The sequence below is a fragment of the Catharus ustulatus genome, chromosome 20 (genome assembly GCF_009819885.2).
Source record: "Catharus ustulatus isolate bCatUst1 chromosome 20, bCatUst1.pri.v2, whole genome shotgun sequence".
Lineage (NCBI taxonomy): Eukaryota > Metazoa > Chordata > Aves > Passeriformes > Turdidae > Catharus > Catharus ustulatus.
In genome coordinates this window covers 5,278,752-5,299,938 of record NC_046240.1, presented here as the reverse complement: position 1 = coordinate 5,299,938, position 21,187 = coordinate 5,278,752, and the positions used below count along the sequence as shown (strand labels likewise).

General features: G+C 47.3%; 1 protein-coding gene across 1 annotated transcript in view; it reads left to right on the top strand.

Moving 5' to 3' along the window:
• The window catches only part of LLGL2 (LLGL scribble cell polarity complex component 2), a 35,343-nt gene extending 14,597 nt beyond the window's left edge, over window positions 1-20,746 (top strand). The window contains exons 5-26 of the mRNA XM_033076912.1: window positions 996-1,111; window positions 1,655-1,813; window positions 2,514-2,676; window positions 2,837-2,969; window positions 3,769-3,823; window positions 3,992-4,146; window positions 7,450-7,667; window positions 10,999-11,066; window positions 12,026-12,179; window positions 12,276-12,380; window positions 13,085-13,377; window positions 13,612-13,765; window positions 14,044-14,194; window positions 14,871-14,987; window positions 15,497-15,663; window positions 16,287-16,551; window positions 17,243-17,396; window positions 17,920-17,957; window positions 18,407-18,454; window positions 18,944-18,986; window positions 19,680-19,741; window positions 20,078-20,746. Of these exons, the coding sequence (XP_032932803.1) occupies window positions 996-1,111; window positions 1,655-1,813; window positions 2,514-2,676; window positions 2,837-2,969; window positions 3,769-3,823; window positions 3,992-4,146; window positions 7,450-7,667; window positions 10,999-11,066; window positions 12,026-12,179; window positions 12,276-12,380; window positions 13,085-13,377; window positions 13,612-13,765; window positions 14,044-14,194; window positions 14,871-14,987; window positions 15,497-15,663; window positions 16,287-16,551; window positions 17,243-17,396; window positions 17,920-17,957; window positions 18,407-18,454; window positions 18,944-18,986; window positions 19,680-19,741; window positions 20,078-20,085 (2,826 nt within the window). The 3' untranslated portion in view covers window positions 20,086-20,746. The remainder of the gene's footprint in view (window positions 1-995; window positions 1,112-1,654; window positions 1,814-2,513; window positions 2,677-2,836; window positions 2,970-3,768; window positions 3,824-3,991; window positions 4,147-7,449; window positions 7,668-10,998; window positions 11,067-12,025; window positions 12,180-12,275; window positions 12,381-13,084; window positions 13,378-13,611; window positions 13,766-14,043; window positions 14,195-14,870; window positions 14,988-15,496; window positions 15,664-16,286; window positions 16,552-17,242; window positions 17,397-17,919; window positions 17,958-18,406; window positions 18,455-18,943; window positions 18,987-19,679; window positions 19,742-20,077) is intronic.
• Window positions 20,747-21,187: the final 441 nt, after the last annotated feature.

The window sequence follows — 21,187 nt, the reverse complement described above, 5'->3', positions numbered from 1 at the left end:
CTGGGAATGGTAATAAGGCCAGGATGGTTCAGGCAATCTGCTGCAGGAGCAAGAACTTCCTTTTCCTTTTGCAGCCCCTGTTTTTTCAGTAGTACTGGGTGGTCTTTGCTTTGCACAGCAGATAGAACAGGAGCTGCTGCTGAGCTGATTTAATTATTTCAGGAGCTCAGAACAGCACTGCTAACCTCATCTGCTGTTAAGTTTGTTGTTTGGGGAGGTATTGAATCTTGCTCCTGGGGATTGCTGAGCAGTTATTGCCACACTCTAAAAATAGGAAAGCAGAATTTTCCAAATGTCTGGTGGCTGTCTAACCACTTTCCCTTGACTGTCAGACTGGTGTCTTGGTCACAGACTTTGTTCCCTGATGCCCCCAGTGTAGCACAAGTGGCCTCTTTATGAGAGGGATTTAATTCTTGAGGTGGTTTTGGGTGTCTGTTTGCTTAGCTAATGGTATAAACTGAAACTCCCATGGGGAGTGTTGCACCAGGTGTGGCTGCAGCAGGTAAAACGCTTCAATTTGAACATCCAGCCAGCAGGGCTGGGCTCATAAAAGGATTCTGACACAACCTTCCAGAATGAGGTTGGACACGAAGAATGTGAGGAGTGTGGTGTAGCAGAGTGTATCAGCCCCACCCAAGCTGGGGTGTGTTCAGCAAACCTGTGCTGAGGCTGGAGGAGGTGAATACAGCCTGCAGCTGCATGGCTGGGCTTTACAGCACAGCCTGATCTCCTTCAGGAGCCTAACCCCTTGTCATCCCCCTCAGTGATAACCTGGGCCTTTGTAACAGGCTTTTGAGCCTCTAGGCTACTTCTTGTCTCCCTCCACCCCCCAAATCCGATTGCTGCAGTGTTTGTCCACTGCCATAAAAAACTGAACCAACTCCCCAGTCCTGTTTTAGCAGGGAATTATAAACAGCAGCAACTCTACTGCTAAATTTACTGTGTTCTATTTAATACTGGCATTCTGAAAAAAGCAAGTTGTGTGCTTTTTGCAGTGCCAGCTGGTGACACTGCTGGATGATAACAGCTTGCACCTCTGGAGCCTGAAGCAGCATGGAGGAGCGTCTGAGCTGCGGGAAGAGCATCGCTTCACCCTCAAAGGGCCACCTGGGTGAGGCACAGGAGGGGCTTGGAGCTGCTCTGGGGATCAGCAAGGCAGAAAATTCTGCTGCTGTTTAAACTAGAGCCTGTCCAGTTCTTACAGCCTGAATCCATTGAAAGGGCATCCATGGAGACCAACCAGGAGCTGGCTGGGGCATGGGAGACCAGCTTTAGAAGGGCTTAACCAGTGCAAAGGGTGATATCTTTTAAAATATTGTGCATTCAGTGCTGTGGGTATGGGAATTATTAATCTTAAGGTTAGGTAAATTTAACCATGCCTTGAGTCAGACTTTGAAATGCTGTTGTGGTTTTAGTTTCATTTGATCTTGCTGGTTTTAGGTGAGCTGTTTTTAGGAACACTTGAGTTCTGTAAAAAAGGTGTCTGGTTCTTTGTCCATGCACTTGTCAAATTACTGACATAATTTGTCTTAAAGTTGATGTTTACCTTCTTAAAAAAAAAATCATGCCTTCAAAACAAATGACAACAATAGAATAGGGACATTTATCAGTAACTCTCCCAAATTCAGTAACAAGAGTCTCTTTGCATCCCCAGCTCTCCACCAAGCGCCACCCAGGTCACAGCTGTGCTGCCCCATTCCTCCAGGGAAGTGCTGTACCTTGGCACAGAGAGTGGCACCATCTTTGTGGTGGAGCTGCCCTCACTGAGAGTGCTGGAGGACAGGACCATCACCCCCGAGGCTGTGCTGCAGCGGTGAGTGAGCAAACAAGGGGTGGAATCCCATTAGCAGACACATCCTTTGTTCAAGTGCCACCCCAGATTATGTGCTGGGGCCTCACTGTTGTGTTAAGCATTGTCCATATCTGCCTGACTCTCATGGAAGTCACTTTTAATCCTGGTGTGTGTTAAGTAACAGTTTCTGTCCTGCTCCAGCCTATACTGTGGAGGTACAGAGTGTTCACTTGGGGTGAATCTGCAGACCTTGTGCCCTAGCCCTTGTGTTTAGTTTTGGAAAAATAATATTTTGTTTAGCTGTAATTACCCATTTATTTTTTCAACCACTGGCTGAACATCTGATGCTGCTTTGTTCAAATGGGGTTTTTATCACTCTGCTGAGTGCTGCTGAAAACTGTCCTACTTCACATCTCCTATTGGCATTTCCATCTTAACTTTATTCTGTAACAGAATGGGGTGAGTGGTTCAAACTGTCTTTACAGTCCTGGAATCCATTGTAAACCTTGGCCTTTCCTTGAAGAAAACAGAACTGGGTCCATGTCCATGTGGTGGGCCTGGTGTGATGTCTCCCATAAATTACTTCTGCTGCTCAAAGGATTTGTGGGAAGATTGTAATTACCTGTTTGTAGCTTAATTTCTCATTCTTACACCTTTTATTACACTCCTTTCAGATTGTATCTGGAATTAGCTTCTCTTGTTTTCTCTCCTGCTCCTGCAGGATACCAGAAGATAACTGCAGCAGGAGATCCTGTGAACTGGTGGAAGCCCTTCAGGAGCATCCTAAGAACCCTGACCAGATCCTAATTGGATACAGCAGGGGCTTGATTGTCCTGTGGGACCTGCAGAATAACAAAGCAGCACAGCATTTCCTGGGCAGCCAGGTATTGATTCAATCCAGAGGCAGGAAGGGTTCTCACTGACACTCTGAAGACAAATCAGGTGCAGGGAGAGCCTGACAAAGCTGCTTTTTTAGTAAGATTGGGTTGTTTTGGGGAGATAACAGCTCTCTGGAGAACAGTCATTTGTATGGCTTTTTTTCAGCAACTGGAGAACCTCTACTGGCAGAGGGATGGCAGTAAATTCATTAGTTGTCACTACGATGGAAGTTACACCCAGTGGCCAGTATCCAGTGACAACAGGCAGGCAGAGCCTCTGGAAAACACTGTGCCTTATGGTCAGTAAGTGAGCTTTAACTGTGGAGTAATGGTCCAAACTCAGACTAATTCTGAGCTTGTGTAGGATGTTCAAATCACAATTCTCCCTAGTATATAATGGCAAAATGCAGAGGTGCCTCTTGGACAGCTTGTGGGCCTGTACTGAGGGATTTCAGACCAGTTTTTCTCTTAGATTTGAAACTCCTTTGCCTTGTTGAAGTCTGTCCTGAACATGGAGAGCAAGTCTTGACAATATTAGTGCCCCTTATGAAGAAGGGTGTTGGTGATTCAGCTTTTTCTTTTTGCTGGTGTCCTGTTCAGCAGGAGCTGCTTGGATCCTGTGTAATTAATAGTGAGCTGAGTGTATTTTTTGTCAACCTGAGCAGTGATTAAATGAAGCTTCTGATTTGCTGGAAACCATCAAATGGGGATGATGTCACCTTTTGAGTGCAGAGAAGCTTTTAAAGCTCTATCACTTTATATTAGTGTCAGGAATGGCTGTGATTTTAGCAATCCTTTCTAGTTAATCAGCTCCTCCAGCAGCACTTCACTCCCTGCGAGTGAGGGAGTGCCTAGCCATCAGCAGCATGGTTTAGAACTTCCCCTGAGCCTAAGCTGTGTTTTGCTGCAGAGTTCTGTGGTCAGTGTGACCCAGAAGATTTGTCTGATGTGGCTTGGTCTGGGGAGGTGCTGCTGGCTCCTGCTAATTTAGGTGGCTCCCCTTGGGGTGGAGGGTGAGGTGACCTGGCTGAAGCAGAATCAGCAACTTCTGATGTAAAAATGCACTTCTTGAATTGTAGCAAATAACTCTTTTCTCAGGTCCTTTTCCTTGCAAGGCCATCTCCAAGATCTACTGGCAGACAACAAAAAATGGGTGAGTTTGTGGTGTATCCTTCAGTTCACCTTTTGAAGGGTGCAGTGTGCAATGCCACGTGAACCCTTTAGAGTAACATTCTAAGAACTTGTCAAACTTTGACATTTCTTTAATTTTTCTTGCTCCTCACTTCAGCACAGACCACTTTAACTCTTTCTCTCTCTTCAGGCTTCCTTACATAATATTCCAAGGAGGAATGCCCCGGGCTAGCTATGGGGACAGGCACAGTATCTCTGTTATCCACGGCAGCCAGCAGACAGCCTTCGACTTTACCTCACGAGTGATTGACTTCTTTATAATCTTCAGTTCAGATCCTGCTGCAGGTATGTGATGGAAGGGCATTACTGAGGAATTAGGGTAGCTGTGTAGTGTGTGGGAATCTGCCTGGTATAAATAGCATGTGAAATGTGATAAGGAGGTCAGTTGTTTGGGGAGTTTCTGAGACTTCAGCAGAGAATCACAGAATCATTTCATTTGGCAAAGACCTTTAAGATTGAGTCCAGCTGTGAAAGATTCCCACTTAAAAGTGAAATATAAAATACTGGTGTAAATAAAGGGCTAGTTACAAATGCCATACATTCCTCAAAAAAAAAATTAGGCTACTCTGTTAATGAGAAAAGATCTCTTAAGCTTATATCTGTTTAAGCTGGACATTGGGCATAACCAGGTCATGAAATGAGAAGCTGAATATTGTTGTTTGGAAATAGCACTTCAAAGGAGGCTAATAATTAAAACCAGAATTTACTCCCACTGAGACACTGCTTCTTTTAATTAGTACCTGGATTTGTGTCTGGAGCTCTGGGTAATAAATCAGCAAAGGGTGACAGAGAACCAAGGGTCAGTATATGAAGAACTTAATTTCCTTACTGCTGGTGAGCATGAGTGTAAGCTGAATAGTTCTCATTCCTGGAATTGAGTAGAGCTTGTCAGATTCTTGCTTCTGTTGAAGAGCTTTCTTGCTCTTATTTCTGCAGTAACTGTACATTCTTCCTTTTCATGAAACTGTAAAGGGTTTTGCCCAGGAACTCTTTGTTTAATGCTGGTGTAGTTCTTGCTTCTGGCTAACCTTGAGTAACTGAGTATAAAATGCTATTTCAAGCTCCAAAAATGTGCAGTGTTGGAAGCTGGATTGCAAATTGTTTAGGAGCTTGTAAGTAAATCTTCTGTTACTGATCTCAGGCTTTCTAGTCTCTGATGTACCTGCTGGACTGGTTTCCAAACCAATTTGTCCTGTGTCCTGCTAGGGAGGGTGGTGACAGCCACAGCTCCACTGGGAGTCTCTTGGTGCAGGTTGGATCCCTCTGGCCTGTTCTGGGAAGCAGAGCATGGATCCAAGGGAGGAGTATCCTGGGAGAAGAGGCAGAAAGAAACAGCTTTTGGATTCCTTCTTGCCTCTCTTCCTAGATCTTAACAGAGCCTCTCAGGCCACTGAGAAGAGAGCACAGAAATGCAGTGTAACTGAGCTGTGTCTGTCACTGATTTTTCCCTGCACAGTCACATCTTCCAAGTGTGCAGAACCTGTGTCTAAACCTTCCAGTTCACAGTGCTGATAAATTTGAGGTACTGTTTCATGCCTCGAGTTCAATGCCTTTTGGTGTTAAAGAAGGAGACCCTTTTACTTTCTATGGAATTATCAGGGTGTAGATTCTGGAGGATGGAACAAAAGTCTTAAAGATGAAAGAAATCTGAGTTTTTTAGGTCAGAGTTGTACTACTTAGAGTTCTGGTTCTGCATATGATTAGAAATCCTTTAGGATGAAATAACTGAACAAACAGGCTTTATATTTCTACTTCCCAAGAATTGAATGATCCAGTGTTACTGAATTAACACCACTGCCAGTGGGTTCAGGAGCTGCTACAGGAAACTGAAGCTGTTGCACTCAGATGAGGAAGTTTTTTACAATAAAATGAGGTTTCTGTGGTTGACAAGCTTCCTTGTGGCTGATTGCCTAAGCTTAGTGGATCTACCTAGCTTGCCTTGTTTGCCCTTAAGCAGTCTTCCCTGCAGTGGCAATACCAAGGTATTAATTGTATACCAAAGCCACTTAATTTAATCAGCACAGAGCTAATGCATTGCAGCGTGGTCATAGCTGGTGACTTTCCACTACCCTGAATATGCTGTGGAAACACTTTGTAAAAAGGCCAGCCCTTCCTTTTCTTTTTTTTTTTTTTTTTTTTTTGTGGTGGTGTTGTTTTTGTTTGATTTTTTTTGGGGGGGTGTGTTTTGGTTTTGTTTTATATTTTTAAATGAGGTGGGTGAGTGTATGGCAATAATGACAAATGCTACTATGCCTGCTGCTTCAGCAACTTAAAGTAGGTTCTTGCCATAAAAAATGAGCTCAGATGTGTGTTTTTGCAGGGAAAAACATTGTTAAAACAGAGCACTTTCAGTTCATGTTGGCAACAGCAAACTGCAGGGCTGTTGCAGTACAGGATTTTATTTGTTTTATTATCAAGTCCTGTGGGCGACTGCAAATGATACATGGAAAAGCAAAGTAAAACTGAATAGAAAACTTTTTTTTTTTTTCATGAAGAAACTGAGCTAATTAGTGATGTGTTGTGGCTGGGCCTAGTCAGAGGTGAAACTAGTGATGCCAAGTACTAATTACTTGAATTTAATTTTGCTGAGTGAACAGTGTTGGTATGTGCCCTCTTGCAAATGTGTACCAGGTAATCAACCAAGCAAAGGAGGGAAGTACAAGTACAGTTTAGGAGGGAAGGTCAGGGAAAAGCTGAGTTAGGTAGTTTGCTAATGGCTCACTGTTTTATCAACCTCATCCAGCTTTATATTCACTCAGATTTCTGTAGCTGCATTAATTGTCACTGCTGTGAACTGATCTGTGGTTTTGGGTTTCCCCACCAGTTTGCTGCTGTGGCTGACTTGGGAACCTTGCTGCAATAATGTCCTTGTAGACTAAATTTTTTTTCACTCAAGATTTTCCATTGTAATTAGAAATTAAAATCTTTGTTTGTGTCAGATGTCACCAGTCAAGTTACATTAACATATTTCTTCTGTTGATGTCCCTAATAAACATAAGAATTATTTGATGATGCACACATCTTTAAAAGGAAAGTCTAGATGATGTGTCAGAAGGCATGAGAGGAAGAGAAAATGAAAAGAGCTGAATTGTAAATACTTGTCAGTTCAAGCAGAGAAGCATTCTGCAGAACCCAAGGCATTAGCATGTTTAAGCAGCTTAGCCTGGATGGACTGTGGTCCTAACACAGCACTAAATGGGTCACTGCTGGTATGCATCTTCCACACAGTGCTGTTAATTAGCTGCAGGTAAAGATTTGGAATTATGGCTGTTACAGTAGTAAGTGTGAACTTTGTGTTATTTAGTCATTTTTAATAAGTTTTTTACTCTGCAATGGAATGTATTAAAAATCATTGTTGCAGTCCCAGTAGTGATGCAAAGGAACATGAATTTGCAGTGAATCTGTGAGTGTCTTCAGATCCATTCAAACTCCATAGACACAGTTAACATGGAAGCATTTAAGATGTTTTCCAACAAAAATGTTGAGTGGAGCTGTGTGATGACAGCTTTCACAGCAGCCTTACAGGAAGCTTGTTTGCACTGCCTTGGCAGTCAGTTTTGTCAGCCTCAGTGAATGTTGTTTCTGCAGAGTTTGATGACCCCTCTGCCCTGGTGGCACTGGCAGAAGAAGAGCTCGTGGTCATAGACCTGAAAAGTGCAGGCTGGCCAGCAGTGCACCCCCCATACCTGGCCTCCCTGCACTGCTCAGCCATCACCTGCTCTCACCACGTCTCCAACATCCCTCTGAAGCTCTGGGAGAGGATTATCAGCGCTGGGAGCAAGCAGAACATTCACTACTCCAGTATGGTATGGCAGCTGTGTGTGCCCCTGTTCCTATGTGTTTAGGTCAGTGTGACTGCCCAGGGTGTGGGTGGTCTGTGGTGCTGATGATCTGCAGAGTTCAGCCCCACCAGACACTGTCCTGCCTCTTAACAGGGTCATGATAGCCTTTTTCCTAAAGCACCACCAGTACAGTTACACTGGGGAATTAAAATGTGATTTTTTTTTTTAAGCTTTGACAAGCCAGAGGGGAAGTGTGAGTGTTCCCAGCTGTTGGTGGTAACAAAGTTCTCATGTATAAGCATGGAACTTCTTGGGGAAATGTGTACAATGCCTTCTAAAATGCACAGTTGGTGTCAGAATGGGAACATCTAATCCAAACAAAAGCTGACAGCATGGACTGTTTCACTGCCACTTGCACTGGAGTTCATGCCCTGCTGCTGCCTTCACATTCTCCACACTGTCAGTCAGTGCTGGGCAGTGACACACTGTCAGTGCTGGGCAGTGACACACTGTCAGTGCTGGGCAGTGACACACTGTCAGTGCCTGGGCAGTCACACACTGTCAGTCAGTGCTGGCCAGTCACACACTGTCAGTCAGTGCTGGGCAGTCACACACTGTCAGTGCCTGGGCAGTGACACACTGTCAGTCAGTGCTGGGCAGTGACACACTGTCAGTGCTGGGCAGTGACACACTGTCAGTGCTGGGCAGTCACACACTGTCAGTGCCTGGGCAGTCACACACTGTCAGTCAGTGCTGGCCAGTCACACACTGTCAGTCAGTGCTGGGCAGTCACACACTGTCAGTCAGTGCTGGCCAGTCACACACTGTCAGTGCCTGGGCAGTGACACACTGTCAGTCAGTGCTGGGCAGTGACACACTGTCAGTGCCTGGGCAGTGACACACTGTCAGTGCTGGGCAGTCACACACTGTCAGTGCTGGGCAGTGACACACTGTCAGTCAGTGCTGGGCAGTGACACACTGTCAGTGCCTGGGCAGTGACACACTGTCAGTGCTGGGCAGTCACACACTGTCAGTCAGTGCCTGGGCAGTCACACACTGTCAGTCAGTGCTGGGCAGTGACACACTGTCAGTGCCTGGGCAGTGACACACTGTCAGTGCTGGGCAGTCACACACTGTCAGTGCTGGGCAGTGACACACTGTCAGTCAGTGCTGGGCAGTGACACACTGTCAGTCAGTGCTGGGCAGTCACACACTGTCAGTGCCTGGGCAGTCACACACTGTCAGTGCCTGGGCAGTCACACACTGTCAGTCAGTGCTGGGCAGTCCCACACTGTCAGTGCTGGGCAGTGACACACTGTCTGTCTGTGCTGGGCAGTGACACACTGTCAGTGAGTGCTGGGCAGTGACACACTGTCAGTGCTGGGCAGTGACACACTGTCAGTGCTGGGCAGTGACACACTGTCAGTGCTGGGCAGTGACACACTGTCAGTGCCTGGGCAGTCACACACTGTCAGTCAGTGCTGGCCAGTCACACACTGTCAGTCAGTGCTGGGCAGTCACACACTGTCAGTGCCTGGGCAGTGACACACTGTCAGTCAGTGCTGGGCAGTGACACACTGTCAGTGCCTGGGCAGTGACACACTGTCAGTGCTGGGCAGTCACACACTGTCAGTGCTGGGCAGTCACACACTGTCAGTCAGTGCTGGGCAGTCACACACTGTCAGTCAGTGCTGGGCAGTCCCACACTGTCAGTGCTGGGCAGTGACACACTGTCTGTCTGTGCTGGGCAGTGACACACTGTCAGTGAGTGCTGGGCAGTGACACACTGTCAGTCAGTGCTGGGCAGTGACACACTGTCAGTGCTGGGCAGTGACACACTGTCAGTGCTGGGCAGTGACACACTGTCAGTGCTGGGCAGTGACACACTGTCAGTGCCTGGGCAGTCACACACTGTCAGTCAGTGCTGGCCAGTCACACACTGTCAGTCAGTGCTGGGCAGTCACACACTGTCAGTGCCTGGGCAGTGACACACTGTCAGTCAGTGCTGGGCAGTGACACACTGTCAGTGCCTGGGCAGTGACACACTGTCAGTGCTGGGCAGTCACACACTGTCAGGCAGTGCTGGGCAGTCACACACTGTCAGTCAGTGCTGGGCAGTCACACACTGTCAGTCAGTGCTGGGCAGTCACACACTGTCAGTGCCTGGGCAGTCACACACTGTCAGTCAGTGCTGGGCAGTCACACACTGTCAGTGCTGGGCAGTGACACACTGTCAGTGAGTGCTGGGCAGTGACACACTGTCAGTCAGTGCTGGGCAGTCACACACTGTCAGTGCTGGGCAGTCACACACACTGTCTGTCTGTGCTGGGCAGTGACACACTGTCAGTGAGTGCTGGGCAGTGACACACTGTCAGTCAGTGCTGGGCAGTCACACACTGTCAGGCAGTGCTGGGCAGTCACACACTGTCAGGCAGTGCCTGGGCAGTCACACACTGTCAGTGCCTGGGCAGTCACACACTGTCAGTCAGTGCTGGGCAGTCACACACTGTCAGTGCTGGGCAGTCACACACTGTCTGTGCGTGCTGGGCAGTCACACACTGTCAGTGCTGGGCAGTCACACACTGTCAGTGAGTGCTGGGCAGTCACACACTGTCAGGCAGTGCTGGGCAGTCACACACTGTCAGGCAGTGCTGGGCAGTCACACACTGTCAGTCAGTGCTGGGCAGTCACACACTGTCTGTGCCTGGGCAGTCACACACTGTCAGTCAGTGCTGGCCAGTCACACACACTGTCAGTCTGTGCTGGGCAGTCACACACTGTCAGTGCCTGGGCAGTCACACACTGTCAGTGCTGGGCAGTCACACACTGTCAGTGCTGGGCAGTCAAACACTGTCAGAGCTGGGCAGTCACACACTGTCAGTGCTGGGCAGTGACACACTGTCAGTCAGTGCTGGGCAGTGACACACTGTCAGTCAGTGCTGGGCAGTCACACACTGTCAGTCAGTGCTGGGCAGTCACACACTGTCAGTGCTGGGCAGTCACACACTGTCAGTCAGTGCTGGGCAGTGACACACTGTCAGTGCTGGGCAGTGACACACTGTCAGTCAGTGCTGGGCAGTGACACACTGTCAGTGCTGGGCAGTCACACACTGTCAGTGCTGGGCAGTCACACACTGTCAGTCAGTGCTGGGCAGTGACACACTGTCAGTGCTGGGCAGTGACACACTGTCAGTGCTGGGCAGTGACACACTGTCAGTGCTGGGCAGTCACGCACTGTCAGTGCTGGGCAGTCACACACTGTCTGTGCTGGGCAGTCACACACTGTCAGTGCCTGGGCAGTCACACACTGTCAGTCAGTGCCTGGGCAGTGACACCTCTCTCACTGTGTTTGTAGCCGTGGCCAATTGACGGCGGCACCAACATCGCTCCAGATCCTCCACAGAGGGACTTGCTGCTGACAGGGTAGGTGCTGACCTCAGAGCCATCAGGGAGCCCCTTCCAATTCCCCTTTTTCAGCTGAGCTTTTCCTGTGGAGTTGAAGTCTCCTCATCTTTTAGGGCAGAGACTGCAGCTTTCCAGTGCAGCGTCTCAAAGTTGTGCTGCTGGCTTTGTAAAGCCAATTTATTTTGCTGCTTCTGAGCAAACAGGTCATGGTGTCCACAGATAACCCAGAAAGTGGCTGATTTTTAGTTTTGTTGTGTTATCCATTCCCCCTACTCCCAAAGTGTGTGGGAGTGCAGCCACTAATCCAGCCTGGTTCAAAGGCAGCAGTGTGAAAGTGGAGCTTAATCTTTCATGTTTTGAAGCATTTTTCCCTCTGCCTTACACTCTGAATCTTAAAATAGAGGTTAGCTTGGACTCCTGTCTGCTTTGATCAGCATGAACAGATCTAGCTAAGGGGTGGAAGTAGCTAGCAAGAGATTGTCTCATTGCATAAAAATGTACCATTTTCTTTTCAAAGCACTTTTGAGAGTTTCAATGGGCTGTTCCTGAGGTTTCCTTCTTGATGGAGCATGTTAGAAGCTCCTACCCTTGCGTTGGAAGACTGTTGCAAATTTTCACCTGGAAAACTAAGAGTAAAGCTAGATTTTTATTTTTTTTTAATTTTGTTTTTTCCCTTCCCTCACAGTAACAGTATTTTTGCCTGGATGAGTTTTTTGCTTTTTTGGCATAATTTTAAATCAGTGTAATGGTGTCAGATCACCAAGAACAGCTGGATTAAAGAAACCCAACAACCTAAAACAAAACCAAAAACCGCAAAAATACACAAGAAGCCAAAAATCTTCCTCTTTGTGGTTTATTTTTTTTGGTTCTTTATTTTCCCCTCTGTTTCTCTGTGTTTTACCCTCAACATGCTGTTCTCCTGTGTTTTACCCTCCGTGTGCTGTGTGTGATGTGTGCTCCTGTATCCTTCCCCCCAGGCATGAGGATGGCACAGTGAGGTTTTGGGATGCCTCTGGTGTCTGCTTGCACCTCCTGTATAAGCTGAGCACAGTGAGAGTGTTCCTGACAGATGCTGACCCCAATGACAACATGAACACCCTGGGGGAGGACGAGTGGCCTCCCCTCCGCAAGGTAAGAGAGCTGCTGCTGTAGAAACTTCCTGAAAACCTGCAGAGTTCTGATTCCTGCCCCAGTTAAAGTTCAGCCCCTTTCTGTTCCCTTTCCTAGGTTGGTACCTTCGATCCTTACAGTGATGATCCAAGACTTGGGATCCAGAAGATCTACCTGTGTAAATACAGTGGATACCTGGCTGTAGCTGGTACAGCAGGACAGGTATTACAATATGAAAAGTCAACAGAAATATGTTTTCAGTGCAGGTTTCAGTGTAATCTGGAGATCTGCTCTTATAATTTCTCTCCTGGTGAATTGATCTATTTCTGGAAATGCTTCATGGGGTCCTGATCTGGTGAAACCCCACCTGGAGCACTGCACCCAGCACATGGAGCTGCTGGAGTGAGTCCAGAGGAGGCCACCAAGTTGATTAGAGGGATGGAATAACTCTGCTGTGAGGAAAGGCTGAGAGAATTGGGATTGTTCAGCCTGGAGAAGGGAAGGTTTGGGATCACCTAATTTCAGCCTTCTGGTACCTGAAAAGAGCTTACAAGAAACATGATAGAAATTACTTACAGGGCCCTGGGGTGACAGAGCAAGGGGGAGTAGCTTCAAACTGAGAGAGAGTGGGTTTGGATTAGATAGGAACAACTTTGTTGTGAACATGATGAGGCATGAGGTTGCCTGGAGAAGTTGTGGATGCCCCATTCCTAGAAGTGTTTAAGGCCAGGTTGGATGCAACTCTGACCAGAAAATGTTTCCCTGTGCATGGCAGGAGTTAGAAGTAGGTGATCCCAAACCATTCTGGGATTTTCTGCTTTCTGTAGTTGGTATTTTAGACATGATCTGCTGTTATTTATCTGTCCTGAGAGGTGCAGTAGTTCAGCATCCCTAGGGAAGGACTGCAGCTGTTCTCTTCCTTTCAGGTGCTGGTGATGGAGCTGAATGATGAGGATGCAGAGCACGTGGTGGACCATGCTGAGGCAGATCTTCTGCAGGACCAAGAGGGCTATCGATGGAAAGGCCACGAGAAGCTAAAAACTCGAGATGGGCCTGTTCGATTTGAAGCTGGTTTTCAGCCATTTGTCCTTGTCCAGTGTCAGCCACCAGCTGTGGTCACCTCTTTGGCCCTGCACTCAGAGTGGAGGCTTGTGGCCTTTGGAACCAGTCATGGCTTTGGGCTTTTTGACCATCAACAGAAGCGACTGGTCTTTGTCAAGTAAGTGTCACCTTTCCAGGAGGGTCTGTGATAATCCTTATGTTAATGATGACCTGGAATTACCAACAAAGCCAGGTGTGATAAGTGATTTCTCAAGAAAAGCAAGAACTGCTTCTCGAAGATCTTCCAGAATATATAAGTGTGTTCCAACATTTCTGTGTATGCTGTTGGACTCTTGGGAGTGATTGCCACCCAGCAGAAAGTGACCATGTGGCTGCTTTCTCTCTCTTGCAGGTGCACACTGCATCCCAGTGACCAGCTGGCTTTAGAAGGTCCCCTGTCTCGGGTGAAGTCCTTGAAGAAGTCTCTCCGTCAGTCGTTCCGGCGCATCAGAAGAAGCCGTGTGTCCAGTAGGAAGCGGCGAGGAGCTGGTGGAACTGCCTCAGAGGTGAGGGGCTCACCTTTTTGAGGTCTGTCTGTTTGCAGCTTGGAGCCTGCCTGGAGCAGGAGGTGGTCTTAGCCCTGCTATCAATCAATAGGTATTGGTATGAGCGAAAAATGGCAATTTCTGATGCTGCTGCATTAGATAAAAACAGGCACGTTTTTAGAGATCAGTTCAGAGGACAAGGTCACTGCTGTGATTGTGCTGTGCTTTCTGTTGCTGCCATGCTCCCTCTCTCTCCCTGCTGTGTCTATCCCTGACTGAGTGTTTTCTCACCTGTGAAGGTGCAAGAAGCAAATGCCAAGTTTGACCAGGATGCGTTGCAGGAGATGGAGCTGGCTCCGGTCCAGCGCAAGATCGAAGCGCGCTCGGCAGAAGATTCCTTCACTGGCTTTGTGCGAACCTTGTACTTTGCTGATACCTTCCTGAGAGACAGTGAGTAGGAAAAGCATCTCCCTCTTCTTCCAAATGGGTTTTTGCTTCTGCCAAGGAGTGTGTTAGGATTTAGTGCCAGGAAAACTCGGCACCTCCTGTGTCCTACTTTGTGCTCTGCTGAGAAACTGATATAGAACAAGAACATATGTTGCCATGTGGAATTGTTCTTTAGCCACTCTGGGCTGCTGGCTAATCCAAGGCAAGTGGCCATTCATCTTTGAATCAAGTCTTTTTATATGATTTTTCAAATGTGCTGGGTTGGCATCTGACTTTTTAGTATAAACTTTTCCTTCTCTCTTTGCTCCGAAGTTCACCCCTGTCTCCAGCAGAGCCTTTTAATTTTGGTGAAGGTGGTGACTGGCTGTGCATCAGAGCCCAAACTGATAGCATGCACAAGTTTACTCTGCTCATCTGTACTATAAATGTGTGAAAACAGAACACAGCAATTGTGTTGGTTCATGTGGTGGTACTTTTACCTTTGCTCTGTGCAGTGCCCTTTCTAAGGGCTGCTGGTGGACATGTATTGGGAAAAGAATGTTAAGAACTTGCAGTTTGCCTGGCAAGTCTCTCCTAATATAAAGATATTTAGGGGGCAAACAGAGGGAGGTTTTGTACAGCCAGGGAAAGCTGTTATGTCATGGTGGTGCCTTGCTCATGGGCTTTTTTGTCACTCCAGGCTCCCGGCACTGCCCGTCCCTGTGGGCTGGCACCAATGGAGGGACAGTCTATGCTTTCTGTTTACGTGTTCCTCCAGCTGAGAGGAGGATGGATGAGCCTGTCAGGGCAGAGCAGGGTAAGTGCCTTGTCAAAGCAGGGTTCTGCTGGGTCTGAGCCATCCCTCACAGGAGTTATGGCCAGAAAAGCAGGGTTGCTCAGTTAGTGCTGTTTATCAGTGATTGGAGCCAAGTGTGGCAGTGTCTGAGCTAAGCAATGCTCACTGCAGCAGCTGAACTGGAGCCCCAGCACTGCTTGATGTGCCTCAGCCTCATTTCCTACTACTTCAGAAATGTGAATTTGTGTCAGCTGTCACTGAAGTTTGCCATCAACCCTCGCTGCACGTCCCTTGTTCTGACAGCTGGGCCTGTTGTGTTTATGTAACAATGGTTTCAGTTTAACACAGATCAGTCCAGTCACAATGCCCTAATGCCCTTCAGCTACCAAATCTTTTTAGGCAGCATTTCTGTAACCACATTTTATAGGTCTCCAGCACTGAGAGGATGTGAATGAGTTTCTAACAGTGTTTCTGACGAGACTCCTGTTTGCTTTTTCTGTTTGTTTTTCCTCCTTATCGTGCCTGTCTAGCCAAAGAGATTCAGCTGATGCACAGGGCTCCTGTTGTGGGGATACTTGTGTTGGATGGACGCAGCACTCCCCTCCCAGAACCTCTAGAAGTAGCACATGACCTTTCCAAGAGTCCTGATATGCAAGGCAGCCACCAGCTGCTGGTGGTATCTGAAGAGCAATTTAAGGTGAGTGTCACCTATTGGGGGAGGGAGGTGCCTATGAACTGTGCATGAAATCTGCTAAAGCACTGGGCACTGCTCAGTGGAGAGAGCTCTGAACAGCCCTGGGACAGCACTTCTCTGGTATAGTCCATAAATCAGGTGGCAAACTGGGTGTTCAGCACGGTGCTGCTCATGCTGATCATAGAAATTTTATGCCTATGTTCCATTATACTCTTTGGACAAGACTGCTTCTGCTTTTGGGTAAGAGCTTTTCTGTCATTAGTGCAGAAGCAGGAATTTATAGGTATTTTTGTGAAGTAGCTTGAAAGTTTTTTGTTTTGCACTCTAGCTCAAACCCTGTTCTCTTTCTGTATTAATTTGTAGCCAAATAGGGAAGAGTTTGGAAAAAATAGGGGAGAAGTGTGGTTATAGCCTGAAGGGTAAAACTGAGGTCAGAACAGGAAGAAATTCTCACACTGCCTGTGGCTGATTGGTTCTCATGCCATGAGCAGGGGCTTGGCTCTGGTTACACCTGTGTGTATTCCCTGTGAATGGAAACATTATCCAGGGAGGGAGCAGCAGGTGTCCTGGGGAGCTGCTGCTGGCTTTGTGCAGGAGGAGGTGTCAGTGTCTCATTTCTGTGACAGGTCTTCACGTTGCCCAAGGTCAGCTCCAAGCTGAAGCTCAAGCTGACAGCCCTGGAGGGCTGCAGGGTACGGAAGGTGACAGTTGCCAACTTTGGCAGCTGCAAGACTGATGATTACAGTGAGAATGACCTGGCAGTGCTGACCAACCTGGGAGACATCCAGATCATCTCCCTGCCCTTCCTCAAGCTGCAGATCCGCTACCCCTGCATCCGCAAGGAGGATGTGAGTGGCATTGCATCCTGTGTCTTCACCAAATACGGCCAAGGTGAGGTGGGCTTCTCCCACATCATCCCTCTTGTTGTGTGCTTGAGACACTGGGAAACAGCTTAGTGTTTTTAGCTGGCTGTGTAAAGATGTGGGACTGTTTCAGAGATGTGTTCATGGTGAGTTTCTGGACTGTACCAGCTGCCAACAGGTACCAAGCCATGAGTTAGAAGAAGCAGGAGTGAGTTTATTCCATTGCTGTTGATGAATACAGGAGTGAATAGTGGTTTTCAGCTTGGATGTGCCCCTTAGGTGACTTCCACCTGGCCACCCTCCTCTTGTCTGGTGTGGAGGGAATGGCTCTCTAAGCAGTGGGCTCAGGAAATGGTTCCTGTACATGCCTGTGTCTCAGCACTCACTGCAAAACTGGGATCCAACATCCTGTGGCTGCTGAAGATGGATCACTGCTTTCCAGTTCATTTTTTTGTGTCTCTCTATGCTGTTTTTCCCAAGTGTCAGCACAGGACAACAGAATTGTGTCTCAGCAGAACCTTAAATTGCACAGTCTCTGGGCTAACCAGAGGGGAGCTGGGGTCATATCTTCCTCAAGGATCCCTCCTTGCTTAGATAGGAGGACAAGCAAACCTTTTCTGCCTGACAGATCATGTCTAGATCTGTTCTTTTTTAGGATCACCTTTGGTTCTGGAACTGTTTCCTGAGAATTGCCCTTATAAATTCCCAATCCCCTGCAGGTTTCTATCTGATCTCCCCCTCGGAGTTTGAGAGGTTTTCCCTTTCCACCAAATGGTTGGTGGAGCCCCGGTGCATCGTGGACATGCCAGAAGTGACAAGCAACAATCATGTGCACAACAAGTCTGGCACAGAGAATGCTGCAAGGAAATCCAGGTAATGTCTGTAACACTCTTGCACACCGATTGTGTGATCAGGGAGGAAAGAAAACCCCTTGGAAGTTACCATCCATAGAAGGACTGAAGTCAGGAATGTAACCTTCCCCCTGCTGCTGTTCCTACTTGGAGTGCATGTGGTAGGACCAAGCAGGAACTGCTGTCCCTAAGCTGGAGTCACAAACCTAAGGCAAGCCCTGCTTTGCTTGGCTTTTTCCCGAGTGCTGAGGCTGAGCTGTTGCACTCTGAAGGGAAATCCAGCATTCCACCTCTCCTTTTGGAACATCAGCAAGTAAGAGTAGACCTGACACAGAGATCCTACAGGAATTCTATTCCAAGAGTTTAGAAGTGTTCTGTGCAGAGTTCTGCATTACCAGCATGTGGTGAAGCCCTTCCTACACTCAGCAAACCCTTTAGTTGATGTGCACCAGAGCCTCTTGTAGCTGCCAGGAGCACACAGGAATTCTCTGCACTCCTGTTCCTCAGCATCACTAATTGTTTTCTGCCTCCTTTCATTTTTTTAGGGGATCAGGAAAGAGTCCAGATGACTGTGGAGAGGATGGTAAGTGAAAAAATAAGTGTACTGAGGGTAACATGCTGTGTGTAAACCTCCAAAAGTCTTTCCTATTGCTGCACTTGATATTTTCTACCTAAGAAAGGGAAAAATAAGGAGGGAATTATTGGGAGCTGCCTGGACTGTATTTAGTTGATAGCTTTGAATTAAGTTGCATGAGGAAGATTCCCTTAAAGGCTAGAACAGAGCTTTTCCTGGAGGAAGGGGCTGAACTTATTTAGATCTTCTGTTTTCCAAACTAGTATTGCTGAAAAGAACAGTTCAGTGTGTGAGAGACTTTAAGGATTAGTTGTGAAACATTCAGTAAAAAAAGTACTTAAAAAATACTTAATGTGGGGGGGAAATCCAGTTCCATTGTGCTTTTCTCCAAAACTGCACTTATTTCAGGAAAAGGAAAATATTGTTGGGTAAAAGCTTTTTTTCCTATTCTTTTTCAGAAAGGAAGTCTGGGAGGCTGATGGAACATGCCTTACTCAATGATGAAAGTGAGTGAGATGAAGTCTTGGTGCTGAGAGGGAAGTTGCCTTTCTGGGTGGGAAAAGAAGAAATCTGCTGGGAATTTTGTGGATTCTGGTTCTGTAATTACTGGTAGAAATGCTGGGACATGGACAGATAGCCATGCCCTTGGGCAGGGGTTGTTCTGCAGAGCTGCATTCCCTGCTGAGATAAGAGAAGGATCTTTATTTCCAGTAGGACTTGTGTAAGATGACAGCTGGAACAGACAGTTCTTTTGGGGCTCTGGTACACAGGGACTGGCAACATTTCCTCTGGCAAATGACTGCTTCAGTCCTGTGTGCCAGCCTGCCCAGTAAAAACCTGGTTGAAGAGGCAGTGATGATCCAAGGAGTGACCTCTGAGCTGTGGGGGAGGCAGGTTCTGGAGGCTGTTCAGGGGGAGGTGGAATGTGGTCAGGCAGCTGCCTGAAAGCAGATCCCTGCTGGTTTGGTTCACTGCTTTAACCCTCTGCTTTCCAGAAGTGCTGAAGGAGATCCAGAGTACTCTGGAGGGAGGCAGAGGGTGAGTATCGACCAAGTTCTCTTCCTGATGGCTGGGGCTGGCAGGGGAGGGCAGCTTGAGGTGACAGCAGGGGGATGCCCGCCTGATGGCAGGGATCCTTCTGCTGCAATCCAGTCACATGTGCATCCCACAAGCTACCAAAGGGCAATAAGGAGAGGCAGGTTCTCTTTCACTTGCTGTCCCTTGACATGTTTTTATGAATAATGTTTTGTCTCTTTCTCTCCGAAAAGCAGGAGAGATCACATTCCCACATCCCCAAGGAACAGGACTCTGAGTATTCGCATACAGGTTTCTATTTGTGTCACCCCATACTGATCTAAGGGCAGGCCACACGGGCTTAGTTGGTCAAGGATGGGACTCTGGAGTTTTAATCCTGGCTTGACACTGTCCCTTTGGATGTGTTCAGTGTCTCTGCTCCCATTCTGTCTGTACAATAGAGCTGAGCTACCACCACGGCTGCGGGGCTTTATCTCATCTCCCTAGGATGGTCAGGGGCTACCAAGTGTAGGCCAAGGATGCAGGAGGCTTGGTGGGATTGGTAACTGCTGGTGTGGAAGGATCAGTGACTGCCTGACATGCTCTGCTCTGTGCACTTCCTCTGGACACTGCCTCATCCTGGTCTTCTGTCGGCATCTGGGAGTGGATGGGCTGAGACTGCATTGCAATAAGGAATCTCTCCTTGTGTCATTCCAGGAGCTATGCAGAAAGAAATTCGGCAAGAAGTCCGTTAGGACATGGACTAAGTAATGGAGGAGGTAGGTGAGGCTAAAGATTTGAAGTAGGCAAAGGAAGCAGAAAGTAGAATGAAATTTCTTTATAAGCTTCAGATTATTTAAATGCTTTGTGCAGAACTCTGAGCTGAATTTTCAGGGTGGGAATCTGCTGGCTGAGTGGTGTGGGAGCACTGTTCAGCACCTTATTGTAAAGGGGGAAAGGAAGAGCTAAAAATCCTTTGAAGGTTCCTGATTCTTACCCTTATCACAAAGTGAGCCAGAGCTCCCAGCAGCAGTCTGAGTCTATCAACTCATTAGCTCCCATTAGCTTTCACTGGCTGCCTTTTCAAATGGCTTTTGCCTTCTTCCCTCCTGCAGCAGATTGACCAGAACTCATGGAGGACTTCCTGGCATTGGATCGAGTGCCATAACACTACTGATGGGCAAACCGTCCCTGGGGAGGGGCACCAGTGCTCCCAGCAGCCAGGCTGGGCAGCTGCAGCTCCTGGGCTGTGCTTCTGCCTCTGCCTCCCCCTTAGTGCCTCTTGGAGACCTCTCTGCTGGAGCCTGCCTTGCTTTAGGACAGCAGAGGATGCCAGGTCTGATGCACCACAAGCCTCTGAGTACATCTAACATTCAAATGTTTGCACATTTCTCTTTTCTACTGGGCTGGGTTTTAAATTATAAATGTTTTACTGCCTCGGTGCAGGATTTTAATAAACGCACACTGTTACCTCCAACAATTATTTTTTGTACTTTTTTAAAAAATCTTATGGGTATTTCAGTTTTAACGGAAACATTTAGAAATTTACTTTAAGATAAAAAAAACATTAAGTAATATATGCTAGGTTCCTGTGATTGCTGTATGTGGTATCTGAATGAGTAATTTGGGGTTTGTTTGTTATGGTACTGTTAACTGGCTTTATGGATTTGGGTAGAATCTATTTTTGTAGCCATTCAAATCGGAGGAAAACTAATTGAATTTGATTTTTGTTTCAACACTACATTGCTCTTTTTTTTGGAAATAAAACTCTGAATTCCCTTTTATGATCCTTGTCTCCTCTCATATCTATTCTGTCCTTCAGCAGCTTCTTTTATATTGCCCACTGATCCCTGGGAGAAGGTGGAGCTGAGGGGGGCAAAGAGCACTCCTGGAGGCAAAGCAAGGTGGTGGGTGGGAGAAGCAAAGTGGTTGTGTCACCATCCTGCAATCCATATGGGATGGGGGATGGTTCAGATTATGGTTCCTGGGAGGTCACTGCTGGTTTGTCCTGAGATAACCTGGGTGATAACATTGAAGGCAGACAGGATTGATCTGGCACTGCTGCTGTGCTGTCTGCCAGTGGATTTGAAATTGAAGCTGGTGAAACTCTGCAGAGAGCAGTTTGCTCCTTTTTGAAATTTCCTTCCTTTATCCCCTCACACCACTTTTTTCCCAGATAAGAAGAACAAAGTATTCTGGAATTTGTCCACTGTAACTTGTTTGCA